Source organism: Schistosoma haematobium, chromosome 3, assembly GCF_000699445.3.
Source record: "Schistosoma haematobium chromosome 3, whole genome shotgun sequence".
Lineage (NCBI taxonomy): Eukaryota > Metazoa > Platyhelminthes > Trematoda > Strigeidida > Schistosomatidae > Schistosoma > Schistosoma haematobium.
Genome location: NC_067198.1, coordinates 10,617,778 through 10,639,383, shown reverse-complemented (window position 1 = coordinate 10,639,383; position 21,606 = coordinate 10,617,778). Strand labels below are relative to the sequence as shown.

The 21,606-nt window shown below is 32.8% G+C and overlaps 1 protein-coding gene across 1 annotated transcript in view; it reads right to left on the bottom strand.

The window, feature by feature from the left end:
- Positions 1-11,148, bottom strand: part of EBF1 (Transcription factor COE1) — an 82,213-nt gene extending 71,065 nt beyond the window's left edge. The window contains exons 1-3 of the mRNA XM_035733335.2: positions 10,998-11,148; positions 7,904-8,888; positions 2,162-2,336 (exon numbers count right to left, since the gene is read on the bottom strand). Of these exons, the coding sequence (XP_035587260.2) occupies positions 2,162-2,336; positions 7,904-8,469 (741 nt within the window). The 5' untranslated portion in view covers positions 8,470-8,888; positions 10,998-11,148. The remainder of the gene's footprint in view (positions 1-2,161; positions 2,337-7,903; positions 8,889-10,997) is intronic.
- Positions 11,149-21,606: the final 10,458 nt, after the last annotated feature.

Below are 21,606 nucleotides of genomic sequence, written 5' to 3'. Positions count from 1 at the left end.
TTGGAACAGAGGAAGGCTGGGATTTAAGTGACACAAGAAAGAAGAAACTGATGGTAGAAGTTGATTTTATTTAACTGATCCCACATGAGGAATCGTGAATACGGACTGGTGAGTAGTCCTGTACTAGGACGAAACGGTCATCCAGTGCTTCCAAGTTTTCAATAGTGATCTATCTCTGATTGACTCATGAATTCAACCGTTAAAATACTACAATCTTCACAAACCCTCATTCTAATTTACCACTTAGTCAACCAATATCATGTAATTGAAATAGTGAAAATACAAAAATATGTTTTACATAGAATCGCTACTAAATAATTGCCACATTTTATACTGAACGATGATGAAACCAAAAGAATACAAAAAAATATTAGTATCAGGAGTTTTGTAGATATTATAGTAATTTTAATAGTTGAGATCATGAGTCAATTGAAGCTAGAGCACCATTGGAAACCTAAAAACACTGAACGACCGTTTCGTTCTACTGTGCATATCGTGGATTCGCTTTGCTCAAAATTCCCATAATAGGAGAAAAGCCCGTCTAATATACATATTATACTGAACAAAATATCACACTGAGTAAAAACGTGATCTCACATTCCTATCCCATCTTATCAGTTAATATTATTATTCTATCATAATTCATATAATTCACTGAGTTGTAGTAAAGTTTCTATAATATTAAACAAATTATTCAATTGATAAACTAGGACTTCATCAAAATTCATCTACCTAAGCTACAAATCTTCTCCATTATCTTAAACAAACATCTCACCACCACCTTAGATCTTTGATCAACACCTAGAAAACTCTATTGAGAAATCAGTTATGTAACCTTTCAGTTGTTTGTTTTATTTTTCATAAAATAACCTTTTTTTCCTTTCAAAATTAATTTAATACAAATCAGGTTTCTTCTCTCTGTCTCTCTCTTTAAATTGCGTGTTAAGTTTATTAAAATGTATTCTCTTATCCTGCTGTGATTTATATTTGTGCTAGTCAAATTGAATATTTAGAAAATCTATTATATCAATTGAGTAGTTTCAACTCAATATTAAGATAAATTGATTGATTGAAATGAATTAAGCCTATACATCGGTAGATATATAGATATCGATTGGCCTCCAAATGCCCTGGTACGGCCGAGAGTGAGGAGAGTCCGCTCTCCCTCTCGAAATGCTCTCACAGGGCCACGCGTATATAGCCTCTGCCAGGGAAGTCCTACTCACTGCCTCCTCGCACCACGGGTGTTGTTTCCGAAAATGAGAGGATGAAAAGCGAATGTCCGGCGCTTTAACCGGATTCCAAACCAATGGTGCACATGGGCTCCAGTATCCTGCGGGAACAAATGGCGTATGAACCAATTTTTAGTCACCGGCTTCCATGGGACTGCATCTCCTTACGATGCTCCACTGCCTTGTGGGTCAGACCTTCAGGTAGAAGGCTCGGGGAACCCGAGCAGTATCACAGCCCTCATACATATCAAATTAGATCTGTGTGGCGCATATGTATTTGGTGTCTCTTTGTACAAATATCTATGTGTTAAAATAATAATAATAATAATAATAATAATAATAATAATAATAATAATAATAATAGCACTATATATTTGTATAACAAACGCTAAATACAGTGATGTTTTGTTGAAGATATAGATTGCGTAATCTAGAGGTTAAGTATTTACATGTGAAATTGACAGTACTAAATTTCATCTCCCAATGAGATCATTGATAGGTACTAGTGTGGTATGGGTTACGTATATCCACATAAGTAGTATATAACGATGGTCAGGCACAGAATGTATTTCAGAAGATCAATAAGGAAAGAACGGAAACGGGATGCGATTGGTATGAAAATGCATGAACAATGAAATCTGAGACAATGAACTGATATTTGCAAAAGGAACAGTTAAGTTTGAGATGATGGACTGATATTTTTTCCAAATTAACTTTATACTATATGTTCCTCATATTTTAGTGAGATGCTCTGAATTTTTGTGTCAAATACATTTGATTGTCCTCACTCGTGTTTTGTTCACTACACTAGCTCTAAGAAGTTCCATACTAGAACAAAACAAGTATTCAGTACTTCTTAGTTTCTAATAGATGTTTAACTTAAATTAGTTCATGATTATAATTATAAAAGTAGTCAACAATTCACTTACTTTATCTTTTTCTACGAAGTCAATAAATGCAGCACGTTCTACTTCAATTGGATGTCTATTTTGATCATATAAAGCAATAATGAAATGAAAAAAATTGCTTTTACGTAAATTATTCGGTGGTTGTTTCTCGAAACGAGCCCATGCTACTTCCATTCGTGGTGTACAATGTGTATATCTATATGGATGAAAATGAGGACATTTCGATAACAAAAAAAAACAAACGGAAAAGACTATATTGAATATATTCATAATCATTGTTACTTGAGATCAGTAGTTTATGAGATGATCAAGCAAATCTATATTCGAAGTGATTTTCCTTTTAATGGTATCACGTTTATCTTATAAGACATTATACAACAAAGGCAAATAGTTTACTTTGTAAAATTCAATAATTAAACATTAGGTGATTACAAAGTGACTGTTGATTGAAAATAAGTAAGAAAATTGACATATATCCAATGTAGGACTTTGTAAAGATAATAAAAATTTCATAGATTCTAAATTATAAATTGATCATACTTAGACTCTTATTGAAAACCATGGAAGTATAGGATTTTCGTGTCATCTTATTTCACGAATTTTCAAAATTGAACAGACATAGGCTTGGAACTGCGAGTTGAACAAAAGACTGTCGACTTCAAGTGCAGATGCTTAACATTTATACTATTGAACTGATATCCAATAATGTTAATGTCTAACTTCAATTATGAAATCGTGACTGATGAAAATCAGATAACTTGGAGGTAAAAGAGTACTTTCAACAGCATTGAATGATCGTCGCGCTGCATTGTGAGTTGAAATAAATTGTAGTTATATCACAGTATACTAAACTAGTGGTACTGATGTTTAAGTATTCTCTATGCAATCTTATAAGGTTGTGAGTGTTTCATACTGTGATGCAACAGCTATTCAATATTCATCGGTGTTCAGTGATACTTCAAATGGGATCAGTGTGTAATGAATGCAAACTAAAAATTAAATGAATCTCTGAAAAATCTTTTCCGCTGAACTATTGTATATTTGAACAGTTGAGATCATGAATCAATTGAGGCTAGACCACCATGGAAAACCTGGAAGCACTGAACGGCCGTTTCGTCCTAGTATAGGACTCCTCAGCAGAGCGCATTCACGACCTCGCCCCCCTGCGAGATTCGAACCCAGGACCTATCGGTTTCGCGCCAAGCGCTTAACTACTAGACCACTGAGCTGGCCAGCATTCAACGGTGTTAATGTCTAACTTCAACTAATCCATAAAATTGAGCGACACATCCACCATTGTCTTCAGTGAGTTACTATCTCACAACAGACACGGTTGAACTCCACTGTTCACTGCTTCTCACTAGAACTCCAGGATATACCTCTTGAAGCCAATCACTAGTGAGTATATGTTGATAAGTATCAGAAGGGGTTTTGTGGAGATTGTAGTAATTTCAACAGTTGAGATCATGAGTCAACTGAAGCTAGACCACCATGGAATATTTGTCTTATGAATTGAAATACTAACTATAAAATCTCTTCATTTAACTAACAAAAGAGCCATTCAATTGTAATTTTGTATAATACTTTAAACATTCAGCACATTATAAACTTATTTCTTTGACTTCAAATCAAAATTTTCACTGATCCTAAAGAATATGTTAATCTGGAACATTTCTTATTTTTGGAAACGAAAAAAAAAACTTGGATAAATTTTATTAAGGATGATGAAAGTACTGATTATGATTATTATTATTACTTAATTATTACAAAGGTGACGATAATCACAGGCTGATTTCAACGTGTGACTGGTCATTCACAAACCAGTTGACATTAGATTGCTTAATCATCTATGTTTGATTACTTCACACCCTAACAGGGTATCAAAAACTCAAAATTTTCATTTCTTCTTCTTCTTCTTCTTCTTCTTCTTCTGATGATGATGATGTTAATTAAACCACTGATTCAATGCTTAATAAATATATTAAACTGCAATATATTCTGTGGGGGGTAGGGATATATATATTCATACATATATCTTTGATCACAGTAATTTTAATCCTCAATTTCGAAAAAAAAAACATAATAGAGAGAAAGAGAGAAGAGAATAAATGATAGGTTACCTATGTTTCCCACCCCACCCCACCCCCCAAAAAAACTTGGTGGTAATAATTACTTTAAGGAGAGAAAAGAAAAAAGAAACGGTGTATGATAGTTACCGATATCAATTTCATTCTTATTTTGTACACTATATGATTAATTCACTGAGAGAGAATGAAATTTTTTTTTAAAAAAAATAAAAATATACGTATTTATCTACAAAAAAAAATTGAAATGATCCCACCACTGGAAACAAGTTCATATTCACAGTATCTTTTTAGAGATGATGACGTAATCATTTGGAGTTTAATTACATTTTAAAATTTCTCTTTTGATGATATACCGAAAAGTAAACTCACAGAGTCACTTATACACAATCATCTTAATAATAGTTAGACAGGTGAAGTGAATAAAATAATAATGGTGTTAAAAAAAATTTAAAAAAACTTGCAATCCGGAAGTGTTCACCTCTATAATTACATAATAAATAATGACTAGCTTAAAGATCTAACAAAAAAGAATATTTTCCATCTTTTATATTATCACATAGAAACTGTATAAATTATACTTGGTGTTTTTTTACTTGTATCTTCCTATTGTTATTTGGGACTGCAATTGATTAGTCTCTTGTTGGGATATATGCATCTTGTGCGGATTGTCTTGATATAGCCTTAAGTCACAAGCTTTTTAAGTAAAGATGGATACTGGCTAGTAGTGGAATCCAGGATGCGCGTTTCGTCCCATTTGGAACTCATCAGCCGGATGTACCTGCATCTCAAAGTTGATGTTCACTTCGGTACTCGAACCCAGTATTGTTCACCTCAAACGCCATCGCATTATCCACTTAGCTACTGAATCCTGATAGCTACCTGCTTGTGCAATAGAGTGAAGCTTAAATTCACTTGGTGTTGTTTTACTTGAATCTTTCCATTGATATTTATGACGAATTGATCAGTCTTTTGTTGGCATATGTGCATCCTGTGAGCATTGCTTTGATATAGCCTTAAGTTACAAGCTTTTTAATAAATTATATTTTTAAAGCTGTTATATTGAATATAACTATGAAATCTATTATAAAGACTGAGGCATTAACTTACGTATACTATATTGAGTGAAGTTTACATTAGACATACATGATATTTGTCAATACCTAAAGATCAATTAATTGTAAACTTACCAGTTGTATACAAGATCAATCAAAGCCCAAATAGCTAAGTATTAGGATTTCAAACGGTGTAGTTGAATGACTTTGATTCTAACAGACTAGAGGATATCAGTTCTTTCAAACTTTCGATTATCTCTTACTGGGGAGTGATATCAGACACGAAATCTAAATTAAATAGCCTATCCTAACGACTAGTTTCAACTACCTAACTTTTTAGCATAGTGCCTAGTTACTTAGACTAGTGGTTATATTGCAATTTATTCAATATAATCTGACTATCACTAAAAGAGTAGGTGAAGATAAAAGTGGCCACAACCTAGTGATCAATCATTTATAGATTACGCTACACTTTATTAACTGAATGAAATTGATAATATGAATATGTGGATTTCTATTCATCGAATCAAATGGTATCATACTCATTATCAGGACAAAAAGTCCTGACTTCCATTTTATATATGTGGTAGTAAGTGTTTGTTATGAAGAATTTTTTTAATTAAAATAAAGTAACTATTCAGTGCACCCCCAGTTTTCTGTAATTCTCATAATTATATCAATTCGTAAGGGAAACTCCCTCTGTATACTTTAAGATCCTGTAAAAATATGTTTACTTCCGATTACAAAAAGACCTTAACTAACTAATTTTTTTAAAAAAAATAGAAAGTTACAAATAGTTGTTACGAAAGAGCAATACAAAATTACCATAGTTTATATCACAAACTGACTTCAGGTAAACAACCATTGAAAATCAAAGAGCATTGGATAACTCTTTTGTCCTAATGCAGGACCCATCAGTACATATTCACAACCTCATCAATGATTAAACCCAGAACCTACAGGTTTTTCTATTTGCACTTATTATTTCAAAAAATTGGGTTGATATCCAATAATTTATATTATCTGATTTTGATAACATTGTGAAATCATCCTCTGATATTGTGAGTGAGTAACTGTTTCAAATTCAACATTGTTGAATCCAACATCTCACAGCTTCTGATGACTACACAAAATTCAAAAACCCCTAAATTAACAAAATGTTCAAACAGCATAAGTTGAATTTTTTCTTTTTTTTCTATTTGAATTAATAATTTAAAAACTATGAAATTATCAGAAGGGGTTTGTGGAGATTTTAGAAGTTTCACAGATTGAAATCATGAGTCAATTGAAGCTAGACCACCATGGAAAACCTGGAAGCACTGGACTGCCGTTTCGTCTTAGTACGGGACTCATCAGCAGTGCGCATCCACGGTCCCGCACCGTTACCAGTGGAGTTCGACTGGGTCAGTTGTGAGATAGGAACTCACTGAAGACAATGGTGGATGTGTCGCTCAATTTTATGGATTAGTTGAAGTTAGACATTAACACCATTGGATGCGGGCCAGCTCAGCGGTCTTGTTGGTTAAGCGCTTGGCGTGAGACCGATAGGTTCTGGGTTCGAATATCGTGGGGTGCGAGATCGTCGATGCGCACTGTTGAGGAGTCCCATACTAGGACGAAACGGTGGTCCAGTGCTTCCAGGTTTTCGATGATGGTCTAACTTCAATTGACTCATGATTTCAATCTATGGAATTAATTAGTTAATTAAAATATATTAAATATACACCAATCGAATGATCTAAAAACTGTAATTTATTTTCCCTAAAGTTTTAAATGCTCTAAATTCAATATTGTAGAAAGTAGAGGGATATGTAAACACTGGGAAATAATGGAAAATAACATTAAACAATGTAAGTAGTAATACGCCATACTGTATTATATCAGTCTAATTTAAAACCAGAATATATACAAAGATGGATAGTGGATAGTAGTGGAATCCAGGATGTGCGTTTCGTCCTATTTAGAACTCGTCAGCTCAATGTACCTGCATCTCAGAGTTGATATTCACTCTGGGACTCGAACCCAGTACTGTTCGCGCGTCCTGGATTCCATTGCTACCCACTATCATTCTTTGCTTATAATGCTTGTGATTTAAGGCGATATTGAGGCAATTAACATAGAACGTATATATGCCAATAAGCGACTGATCAATTGCAGCCCTAAACATCAAGTGGGAGATTCAAGTAAACAATACTAAGTGAATTCAGAATTCATACATTTTTCTCACTTCATTTCAAACTCTTTATTATTGAGTGAGATCGTGAAAGATAATGAAATGAATTCATCATTTGGATTATGATGATATTATTTGTAAGTAGTGAACTATCTCGGTCATTCGAACACTGACCTTAAATCTAATTTAATGTCTAACCGTCCAATATAAACAACCAAGTGGTATTTCCATCCCTAACGTTCACATACGCACACACACACAGCTTGTGACCCAAAATTAATTACATGGACATGTTTTTTTGGTTGCCTAGTATCATTTGAATTACTTGTTCAGCTTGTTGACAAATGTGAAATTCTTTAAAAGAAGTAAACATTCTAATAAATGCAATGAAATAATAAGAACTGTTTTCTTTTAGATAGAGAGGCATGCATAATCATATAACAATTTTTACCTTGTAGGATTTACTAACTGATTCGATGATAAACCTCTATTATTGAACGAAACATGATTATTGATCATTGAACCAGTAGTATTATCAAATAAACATCCAACAACAGAATTGTTATTAGGATTATTATTATTATTACTTGCATTTATTGCACCAACCATTTGATTACTCATTTGAGTTAAATGATGTACTGCAGCAACTGCAGAATATGCAGAAACCATTGAACCATTACGAGTACCATTATTTGTACTATTATTAGTATTACTATTATTATTAGTTGTATTATGATTACCCAAAGAATTAGGTGATATAGATAAAATATGATTAAAATTAGGATTATTATTATTATTTTGTGATTGTGAATTCATAAGACAACCATGTGATTGATTAGGTGTATTAATTAAAAAATTAGACTGATCCGATGGTGAATTAGAACATTCTGGTGAATTTTGATGAGGATTAGGATGATGAAGATGATTAACATTATTCTGCCGATTTTGTTGTTGTTGTTGTTGTTGAGCTATCCATGAACGTACTAAACCAAATTGATTAGTTGGATCTGTTGACATATCTAACATTTCATAATGATCACGTTTCAATTCTGAATGTTGTTGATGTTGATGTTGATGATGATGATGATGATGAGGTTGCGGTTGCTGTTGTTGTAACATACTGACACAATTAGTTGTAGATAAATGTGTATTAGATTGTGTAAAATAATTTGATGAATTTGATGTTAATTGATTTGATATAGGATATTGTGAATGTTGTTGAATAAATGAAGAAAAATTAGAATTTGTTAAATGTCTATCAACCATATTTAAATTTGTACATAATTCATTAGGATCACGTGATATTGTAGAAGAGGTAATTGTTCCTAATTGAGTAAATAATTGTGGTGTAATTGATTGATCTAATGAATTATGACTATTATTTGTTTGGTTAGTTACATCATGTCCATGTAATGATGCTGCTACTACTGCTGCTGCTGATGATGATGATGATGATAATAAATCGATATTTGTGGATAAGTTAGATAAACTCATTGTTGTAGCCATTGAATACTGATAATTAATTATTGCATTATATTCTATTAATAATAATTACTTTTAATTACCTGTAATAAAATGTACGATAAAATAAGTATAAACGGTAAACAAACAGTTTTATGATGAGATTTGTGAATAGTTCAACTGAATTCGAAGGTCAGTTACGTCATTGATTAAGATAAATGAAAAAAACAGGTATCATTGAAAAGCCTTCATGACTACTAATGTGATCTTACTAGTTTGTACCTACGATATCACCATGGAATAAACTTGAGATTTTTAAGTTTTACAACAAGAACCAAGTGTCTGATCTGAAATCCTTTTCACCTTGAACTAGAATAAAACAACGGCGAGACTAAAATTTATGTTTGAATCAATCAAATATGAGATAACAGGTCTCAGATTTTGGCGCGAAAGTCACTAATCCATTTGGATAAATAGAGTCTTGGCATTATAGCCGACGTCAGTTCGTGATGAAAACCCGAAATCTGATTCCTAAGCTTAATCGTCAACTGTAAATTACAATCCTAATTCCTCATACAAGTTCATAACCCTCATTTGGTCCTGGTTATTAAGCGGACACTCTCAAGGTCAGTCTAACGTCGCTCAAAGGTCGTCCATAAATTATAGTCTCACCAAATCAATCAATTATAAGCAAAATATCACACTCTGTATTACCAAAGCCAGATCAAATTATCAAAACTAATCATATTTTTACCGTATTCTACTATTTACAGGTTCATATTAACCAACTATTAACTGAATAAGGTTTGTAATTGATCCGTCTCATTTTATTAATGACTTTATTCAATATTATATTTTTGGTACAATATAGAATCCTTAGCATAAAGTATTTCAACAAGTTTCCTTTCCTTATTTCTCCACCTATCCTGACGATAAATATTGAGTGATCACCAGCTAGATGTTAGCAGTTCAGAAATCGACATCTGAACAATGATTATTCTTTTCAATGCATGCGTTTCCTCTGTGGATTGTCTTGATATTGGCCACTTGGTCATGCTTTTTTGAAGTATATATGTCGTAACAGATGCAAACGTTCACCATTTTTAACGTATAACATTGTCAAATTCATCAATACATGCTTTATTTTGGCCTTTGTAAAATATCATAATTATGGACTTATAACTGTAGAGCCTAATGATGAAGTTATTGAAAACAATTATTCGCTCGAATCTTTTTCCTTTTTAATCAAGTTGAATAGTATTTGACATTGAAATCCAGGATAAGCGCTATAACCTACTTGGGATACTAGTTGTCCTATTACTGAGGCAATCCGTATCCTAAACAAAACTGATCATTTGTAATCGTTAACATTAGTGATAGAAATACATAAAATCTCACAAATAAAATTCATAATCGTTGTACACGATAGTGACTAGCTGGACTCAATATCTCGGTGGATAACGAGGTGAGTGTACGAAACGATAGGTACTGGCTTCGAGTCTCACAGTGAACATCAACAAAAGGATGTACAGATACGTAACACTGACCAGTCGCAAGTGGGGCGAAACACTCATTCTAAATTCCACTGCTAGCCACTATTCAACTTTACTAAGAATATACTTACTAAGAAAGAAATACGTTATAACCTAAAAAGTTGGAAATTAAAAAGAAAAGTTTAGGACAGAAATACGTTGTGTTAACTAACAAAGTAATCGATGTATATCTTCAAAATAACGTCAATAACTCATCACTTCGCTTTGAGCCCTGGTTACTGCAAAAGAGTTATTCAGTACAAATCAAGGAAGATTGGTTTAAGCAAGTAATACAGGTGCATGATACATGTACAATGAACTTAGATTCGAAGCAAGCATTTAAGATACTGTTATAACGGGACGAATATTGATAGAGTTGGGACTTTCGGAAGTATTTCTTCCATTGTTACCACCCATATTTATACTGCATAGTTATTACAATTGCCTCCAAATGCCCTGTTACGGTCAAGGGTGTGGAGAGTCAGTTATCTCTCTCTAAATGTTCTCACATCGCCATGCTTATACAGACGCTCCTACAGAAGTCCTACTAACTGCCTTCTCGAGGCAGCAGGTGTTCATTACGAAATTCAGAAGACAAAAAGTGAATATTCAGAGCTTTAAGTGGGTTAGTGGATATGAAGGATTCACTTAGAGGAGCGTGAAAACCCTCATTCCAAACCAATGGCGAATATGGGCACCAGGAACCTGAGGGAACAAATGGCGTACGAACCAATTGTTGATCGTCGACCACCACGTGACTGTATTTCCTGACGTTTCTCCACTGCCTTGTGGATCAGACTTTAGGTCGAAGGCTCCAGGCGTGGCCCCCTAAGAAAACCATTTGTTTCAGTTTGGACACTCGGGCAGTATCACAACCCTCATACATATCAATGATAACTACTACTGGCCCCATTGTTATTGTGTGACGCATATATGCTTGCTGCCATCTTGAACCAATGTTTATGTGTTCAAATAAACAAATAAATAAATCTAGTGTGAAACTCTTCTGTAGTGTGTAATAACAATTTAAACTAGGGATCAGATACATAAACATCAGATCAAACATAGAAATTCGTTTTGATCAATTTTCTAAATTATATGCTTAATGTTAAAATGTCATTGTGAAGGAATGTTCATTTTAGACATTTTGCTGTTGGGTCAATTATATATTCTGTTTAAGAGAATAAATGTTTTCAAAAAGAAGGCTGACAAGTCATTCTCGTTCAGTAATTGCTCTCTATACAAAGAAACGTTTTATAATCTATCAATTATCTTTAACTAAAATCTGGATATCACTAAATATTTATTATGACCATTGTGAATACTAGAGAAGATCAAGTCAATGACAACGATAGAAAAGTACTCATGTAATGAACAAGAACACAGTTGGGGACAATCAATCTATATTAACACGAAAATTACAGAGTTCTTTGTAAAAAAATCATACGTTCGATAATTCATTTGCAAATCTTCCATCAACTGTCTCAAACTTCATTGTTCTTTTTATTGCCATAATAATTACTGTTTGTTCGCGTCCTCTTCGATTTTATCTTCCCAACTTTCTACTGTCAAACATTTCACGTCTGATTGGTTTTTATATACTACTTATGTAGATATAAGTAGCATACATTATAATCGATTTATAAATACTCTATTACTTTAATCGTATTTTCCCTCAAGGCCAAAGGAAAAGAGGTAGACCAAATAACACATTACGCCGGGAAATGGAGATAGACATGAGAAAAATGAACAAGAATTGGATGGAACTAGAAACGAAGGCCCAGGACAGAGTGGGTTGGTGAATGCTGGTCGGCGGCCTATGCTCCATCGGGAGTAACAGGCGTATGTAAGTAAGTGAGTAAGTATTACTTTAATCAAGTTATTATTCTACAAAAGATTAAACTTAGGGAATTTACCTGAACTAATTTCATTGTCAAATTGTACACGTATATCGTTAAGTTCTAACTTTAGAAAAGTCTATGCTTTGCGTTTTAATGGTTTATCTAGATTTAAAGTGTCAAGAAATCTTTTTTTTTCTTTTTACATCAACTATCAAACTTGTTAACAACCTAAAGATGTTCCCGAAATAATCAATAATTTCAGTTGCCAACTATGTAACAAAAAATCACTGATTTCACTTCGAAATGATTCTTCGTTATATACTGTTGATGTATTTTTATATATTGACTGAAATAAATTTAAATTCACTTAGTACTGTTTACTTGAATTTTCCCACTGATGTTTAGGACTGCAATCGATCAGTCTCTTATTGATAGATGTGCATTCTGTATGGATTGCTTCGATATTGTCTTAATTCACAAGGATTCTAAGCTTGGATGAATAGTGGCTATCGGTAGAATCCAAGACATGCGTTTCGTTTCATCTACAAGTCGTCAACTGAATCTACTTGCATCCTAAAATTGATGTACACTATCGGACTTCAATCCAATACCGTTCACTTCAAATGTCATCGCGTTATTCACTTAGCTACCGATTTTAGATAGCCAATGGCTTGTGTAGTGGAGTGAAGTTTAAATTCATCTAGTATTGTGGCAAATCATTATCAGGACTCAATAGCTAAGTGGCATTTGAGGCGAACGGCACCGGGTTTGAGTCCCGGAGTGAATATCAACTCTAAGATGCAAGTACATCTACCTGAAAAGTTTCAAATAGGACGAAACAAATGTTCTGGATTCCACTAATAGCCACTATCTATTTTTGCTTAAAAATCAGTCTAGTTATTTTAAAAGTATTAGAAAAGTGAATTATACAATTTATTGACTGATTAGTTATTGTATTTTCTTTCTCTATTAAATATTATTTCAGTTATCTAAATGTGATATCTAATATGAACTAGTTGTGAAATGATTGTAATAATAAATAAGATGAAAATATGTGACTACATGCTATGATTTTCAATTTTAGGTTATGGAGATTGTTGAATTTCAATAAAATAATAAGCTGATCAATGTTAGTCCGTTATTGAAAATCTAGAAGCACTGAATGGCCATTTCATCCTAGTATAGGACTCCTCAACAGTGTACATTCATTCGATTCCAGAAGTTTTAGTCTTGCATGTGAGATTGTGAGTGTGTACTGTTAAGGAATCCCATATTCGAACAAAAAAACAACCATCCAGTGCTTTCAGATTTTCAATTATGGACTAACATTGAACAGTAAATGTTATAAATTGATGATTAGTCCTACTGGAGATTATTTATAATTGTACTTGATCTAGGACATATCATAAAATAACTTCATTGTAACATTTGTAATTATAAACGAAATATTTCCCATCCTACATAAGATGTATGTAAGATATTAACTAGACTGTTTAATTTCTGAGCTTATTACATCAATTATATTCTGAACAATATTAAAAGCTCTACAACTGGATGATTTTTAATTTTTGAAGGATTCAATAATAAAGTATCCATCTAAATTATAATTCTTTTCCATCATCAAAATTATTGATAAAATAATGATAATGATTATTGATTTATGAACTTGTTCTACACAATTTTTGTTCTCTAAAAAGAACAAAACTTCAACTACAAAACAAGATTAAATTATATATAGATCTTCCTACCTGTTTCCATAGACAAGAATGTTGGTTATCAATGATCAATAAATTGGATCACGTTTACTTCAGTTTATTTGTCACAAATATATGTCAGTGTATTATGTATATATATATATATATATATATATATATATATATATATATATATATTTATGAATATAAATAATGAGATCAAATGAATGTTAGGTCGTTAACTCCACTGGGAGAACACAATATTGATTTAGATATCGATCAAGTAAATTATTAACACTGTTAATGATTTCACGCTTTAATGAATATAGATACCATATAATCAAAATTATCATAATATAAAATGAATTAACAATGAATCAAAATAATGATCACTAGGTTAAAATTGATAGATTTGTATATTTGGTAATATTAGTGATATATATTTGATAATCGATCGATTTCATAAAGTATATTAGTAAAATGATAGATTGTATTTAGTTGTAACTAAGTTCTCAGTTAAACTACATAAACCTCAAGGGAAAACACAAATCTTGAATGAAATAGTTGATGTTATTAGAAATATTTTTGAACGATCAATGAAGTTGAACAAGTAGATGAACAAGAAATTATACTGTTAGGCCAATAAAACCCTTAGAGATTCATTCATTCATTCATTTACTTGCTTATTGTATATAATGAGATATATGGTATAGCTGATCCTTCGGGAGTAAGACTGTTGGGAAATAAAAATGAAATACTTATTGAAGCTTGATAAGTTAAATCAATAGATTAACTTGAGAAGTTTTGTGAGAATGTTATTTCTACAACAACAACAAAATAGATGAATGATACATAGGGATGGTGGTGGTCAGAATAGTTATATAGAAAGGATACAAGGTTAAAATTCATCTTATATAACTACAGGTTATCAAATTGAAATGTACTAGAAAATAGGGGGTGTACAATAAGTTACATTAGGGATATATGTACATACAAACAAATAGACTAAAAGACTTTTTAACCAATCATTAACAAACTACTTTTCTACATTCATTCATATCATTACAAAAATTCTCATTATGCCTTGGAGAGTCTATTAAAACCCATGGGATAATATAAAGGTCACAGAAATTTTATGTTATTTGCTAAAATTCACTAATACCTGTGGGTTGTGATGATTTGATTGGTTCATTTTCATTAGTCTAAAAATTCCGCAATTCCTATCCGATATTTTCACCCCTCAAAAAGTATGTTTAAAAAATTTCCCTTACCTGTTACATTATATGTTGGTTGGAGGAAGAGAAACGGGATTATAAGAGAAAAACAGGGTGTGAGAGAGAGAAAGAGAGAAAAGGACAGAATGTGAGTAAGGCAAATATTTTATTTTTGGGAGATTAGAGTTTCTGTGTTTATTTTCTTTTATTTTTTTTTAGTGGTGGTGATGGTGGTGGTAGGGTCCACACTCCCATGGGAGGAACAAATATCAACGGATTAACTAACTTCAATAAAAGTCTTATTGGTCAGAAAGATAGTGAACTATACTTTGACTGGTAAACTATAATGAGTAGTAGGTCAATATAATATTGAATATGGTAATTTTACAAATTATTCAATAACTTGAAATTAGTTCTTTTAGAATTCTTATTTAAAAAAGGCAAAGTTAAGTTGAAAGGATAGAGTATCTTTATTTATCTAAAACAAAACTTGAATTATGATCTCAATGAAGCATAAACAATTTAGATTTCATGGAACGGTATATATATAAATGACTCTATTTACGAACTGTTATCTGAACTAATTTTATGCAACTATACTATTTTCTAATTTGTTACAGTGAATATTTGGTATTGTAAGCAGAGATAGATCGTGGCAAGCAATGAAATCCAGCTGGTAAGTTTTATCTTATTTGGGACGCGTCATGTGGATATACCTAGATCTCAGAGTTGATATTTATTCTGTGATTCAAACTCAATACTGTTCGCTTCCATCTGTGTGTATAATGCTTGTGACTTAATGAAAATATCGAGACAATCTTCAAAGGATGCATATACGCTAGAAAGAGATATAAATAGCAGTCTTCAATATCAGTGGGAAAATTCAAATAACCAGTACAAATGAACGAGTGTTTTTTTTTTAAAAAAATGATTCACAAACTGTGATCCCTCAAATTTTTATTCGATGGATTGTTTATGATTTATGTAATTATCATGTCATTACTATGTATTAATTCACCTTCTTGTAATCGAACAATAGGCAATCAATCAGTGCATTATCAGTTCACTATCTCCATTTCTGTTTAATTTCATCATAGACCTACTACTGGAAATAACGCTCTCGTCAACTGGATTCTCAGGAATTGATCTCCTTTCAGGAAGTTTCATTATCGACTTAGAATACGCAGATGACATAGTTCTGTTTGGTGAAGACGCTGATAATATGTAGTCTTTTGGTAGCACTGAGCAACAATGCCAGGATGTTTGGAATGCGTTTCTCCCCCTCTAAATGCAAGTTGTTGCTTCAGGACTGGCCTGCGTCAATACCTGAACTAAGGATAAGGAGTGAAGTAGTCGAACGCGTTGGCAACACTTATATTGGAAGTCTGATTAGCACTAATGAGTTGGTGTCTGACGAAATTTCTGCACGGATTTAAAAGGCTTATTTGGCTTTTTCCCACTTACATCACCTATGGCGAAGGTTAGATATCCGTCTATCAAACATGGGGCAAGTATGTTGTGAAGCAGTTCGTTCTGTTCTACTTGACGGTTGAGGACAGTGGCCATTAAGAGTAGAAGATACTCGTAAGCTAATAGTATTTGAGCACAGATCCCTTAGAAATATTGCTGGCATCTTCTGAGATCACAGGGCAAGCAATAGTGAGGTTAGACACAAGGCATTGGGGAATGGTGGCAAATCAGTTGGTGAGGTTGTGAACCTTCATTGACTGAGATGGTTGGGCCATGCGTTACTTATACTTGAACACCGATTACCACGACGCGCAATGCTGACTAGTGTTGGGAATGGTTGGAAGGAAGTTAGGGACGGCCAAACCAAAACGTGGCATCCGTGCTTGAAGTCACTAGCTTCTAGTCTGAGCCATGTTGGTAGATGCAGACTACTTGGTTGGAGTCCGCGTGACTATCGTAACCAATGGTTGGAGACTCTGTGTGACATGGCTCAGAATCTATCACAATGGCATAGGTGTATACACTCTCTGTCTTTCCTTAAAGCGTGAGATTAAAATTACTTTATATCTTTCTTTCTATCAACTAATTCCTTCTTGCTTATATGCAATCTTTCTTTTGTATATTGCTACCAATAAAGTAATTATTTCTATGGATTTAGTTTTCATGTTGTTGTGCTAATGAGGTGTGGTAACTTGGACCAATGCATATATGTGCCTGGTCCTACGTTGTAGCTGACTAACTGACTAACATTATTTAATGAAAATTTCAAACCTTATTTCCCTATTTGACATTTTTGAAACTAGTATAGCCAAGACTTATTTTCTATGTTTAAATGTGTTTAACAGTTACTACTATAATATACAAAAAGTGTCCAAAGTTGTAAGCATCTTAAGAAAATTACATTTTAGTTCGTTCATAAATGTAACTCTTAAGAACAAGTTTGTAGTATTTGTGTGAATTAATGATTCCTTTCGACTTGATTGCCATATTATTATTAATTTCATATATAATACGTTCATTAATGCTCATCTAGTACTATCTGACTTCAAAATGCACTATTTTGAAACTTCCAACTTAGCACATTAATTCAAATACTTCTAATTATCATAAAGATCTATTCACTTGACAACAAAATTTATATAAATTTAATAATTGAATTCATGAGTCAATTGAGGCTAGACCACCTTGGAAAACCTAAATGCACTGGACGGCCGTTTATTCATAGTATGGAACTCCTCAATAGTGCGTATCCAAGATCCTACCACCCGAGATTCGAACTCAGGACCTATCAGTCTCGCGGGAGAGTGCTTAATCACTAGACCACTGAGCTGACCGGTATCCAACGATGTTAATGTCTAACTTCAAGTTAATAGACTGTGAGGGAATAAGTAAATGAGGGAGAGAGAGAAAACGTAAAAATAAGATTTGAATTGTATCATGATTGTGTCAAAATTCAATCGTCAAATATCTTGATGTCACTGAAGGATAAATCTATAAACAAACTTGACTTCTTAATGCTTTCTTTGACGGTATCATTTTTGAAGCTTAAAAGAGTAAACTAACATCTCAGTCAGTTTTTATGGCTTGTTGTTGATAATTACTTGCGAGCATTTATGTTTTTTAATAATCTTTAAGTTGATCTAACGCTTCAATAGAACACATCGTTTTCACCCTGAATTTTCCAATAAATACTTGATTATAGACGGCTTGATAGAGTCATTTCATTTCTAGGCAAAGGTTACAAAGTCTATCGTTTCAGTGAATTGTCATATGTAAAGTTTCATCTGTTCTACAGCTATCTACAAGAAACTGTGTTTGAGTTTTGACACTTTTCTCAAGTATATTTATTTGATGAATCCTATGCCATATAGGTTCTTCATGTTTGAGCTTGGAGAATTTTATGGTTGAAGATCTTAATATAGATATGTCGGGAGAAATATAGACAACATTCATCTTAAATGCATACAATTGAGGCGATACATTCTTTAGGGTGGTGGAAATAACTATGACAAGTTTTGACATTTTTTTCATGCTACTTACAAATATATCAATAGCACATCACATTAACAACAAAAAGCACCATGCAATCTGGTCCAAGCGATGTTTTTTAAAGTCCATCCCAAACTATATTTTACGTGCCTACGTTCAAAGTAAGCTTTATCAATAAATGCTCACATGAGAAATTCAGATAAATGATTGAGAAAAGTCATCCAAAAGTCATCCTTGTTCAAATAAAAACTAGTATCATAAAACTAATCTTTGTTAAGAGATCAGTGAATCCGAACATAGTTTTGTTACTTGGATCCCGAAAATTCCAGAATACAGTAAATCTTGAACCTTGTATAAGGTCTTTCAAAAAGAAATTACCAATTGACAAGTGCTCAGTTACGTTGGATATTAAGTGACTGAAAGCAGATTAGAGACATTTTTAAAAATAGTTTTAATACATTTCATTGATGTCAAATGGGTTATAGATAGGATCATTGTAATGACGTTCGCTAACCTGCACTTTTTAAATCGATAACTCAGAAATAAACGCACCTATCAATATCCTAATTTATTCTTCTCAAGTCATAATATGCTAATTATTTAACTTAACTAATTGGATAACTAGGCTAGTTGTACGAGTAACCTAAAGCATGAATAAGATAATCTTAACTACCACTGGCCGGCCAATATAAGCTCTTATGTTTCTATAGCAGAACACATCAAGCAGTAGTCTTTATTATATCTTATATGAATCAACTCGTACAGTAACATAAATTATTTTCCTGATCTCACATTAACATGGATAGAAGATTACAACGTAGGCATAACAACGTCGAAAGTGAGAGAGAATAGAGAAAAAAGATAAATGATTATTTATCCACAACTGGTGTATAATAAAACGTACAGCAATAGTTAATAGATCCAGTGGAAGCTTATAATAATTAAAATATCGAAATACAATAATCCAGTTATTTAATAATAATCTCATAAAAATATACACCAAAACAATGTGTAAACTGGACTTAAACATTCCATTGTCTTCAGCACTAGATTCATTATAACGAAAATAGAAAATAACAAGCAAAAAAAGATAATCATGATACAATTCAAATCTTATTTTTACGTTTTCTCTCTCTCCCTCATTTACTTATTCCCTCACAGTCTATTAACTTGAAGTTAGACATTAACATCGTTGGATACCGGTCAGCTCAGTGGTCTAGTGATTAAGCACTCTCCCGCGAGACTGATAGGTCCTGAGTTCGAATCTCGGGTGGTGGGATGTGGTGTTTGATTGAACTAATGATTCCTTTGTACTTGTTGAATGCTTGATTTCGAATTCCAAATACAATACATTCGTTCGTGCTTATCTCGTAGTTCTTGATCCAATTGCGTTATTTCTGGGGTTCTTAGTTCGTACTATAATTCAAATACTCCTAATTATCACATGGGACCTTGGGTATGCACTATTGAGGAGTTCCATACTATGACCAAACGACCGTCCAGTGCATTCAGGTTTTCCAAGGTGGTCTAGCTTCAATTGACTCATGAATTCAATTATTAAATTTATATAAATTTTGTTGTCAAGTGAATAGATCTTTATGATAATTAGAAGTATTTGAGTTAATGTTTGAATTAATGATTTGATTGATAAAAATCTATTACTGAAATAACAACTTCCTCTTAATGTTTTGTTAATATCACCGAATGGATTGATATGATAACAACATATTTTACTGACAACACAATAGATAACTTCTTCTGTGTAACAGCTACTTTATGTAACAGTGCTAGTAGTGTTATCACTTTTATTCTGAATATAGTGTTGTAGTGAACGACAACACCAGTGGGAACAACTAAATGTATTTGGACACGAGATTCCAGAATCTCTTGGAAAAATTTGAGACATATACAGTAAATAGTTCATTTGCAAAATGTCAATCAGTCGTCTAGTAATTCATTGTTCTTTCGTTTCCACACCAATCGTTCTCTGTTCTCGTTCTTCTCGAACTTCTTAATCTTCTGCCACCAGGCATTTCACTTTCAAGTGATGATAATATTTTGCTTCTATTTCTCGATATCAGTAACAGACATCACATCACTGTGAATTTAGAATAAGATTTCACCGGTTCATAGATATTGCGATAACTGTGAAGGTTCACATTTTGTTCTCCTGTGGAGTTGCACCGATGAATAGTTTCAAACTCATAGAACTGTTACCATGTATACAGTTTTTAAAAGGAATAGTGGATTTTATTGTGATAGAATATCATTTGATAATTTGAGTAATCTATTAAAACATTCATTAAAATGAGCTACATTTTAAAAACAATCAATTTCAAGTGTAATGGGTATCTACAACTTTCGCTAATGTAATAGTCAGTTCTTAGCTTCTCTCGATTGATTCCCGTCGCACTGATAGATAGGTAGCTGGGATTACTGTCTCAACTTTCAGACGTCGATAACCTATAAATAAGCTACTTCTACTCTTATAGTTAATCCGCACAAAGTGCTTGATGGTTGTTTAATGTGGAGATTATACACTTCTTGTTTAAGAATACTGCCTTGACATGATATCAAAGGCTTTATACATAGAAACTTTTGTTGAAATAAGGTTAGGCATTTTCTGATAACTACTGGTTTGAGATTGTGTATTTCCCTAGCGAGTAAGACTGAGATGTGAACTCATTTCATGATATTCTCGAGCTTATCGGTTACCCAAAACCGGTTATAACATTCGTTTCATTTAATTTGCAAAGGCAGTAAGTAGATAGAGAGTATCATATAGTAAATGAATAGATTGCCTCTTTACCATTGATAAAGAAGTTACCAATATTTGGGTAGACATTATGAGCGAATATAAACAGACTGATAACAGAGTAATTTCGAATAACTAGTTTAGCAGTTATCCACTGACTTTCATCCTAAGGGGTCGAGAAATCTTGTTTATATTAAG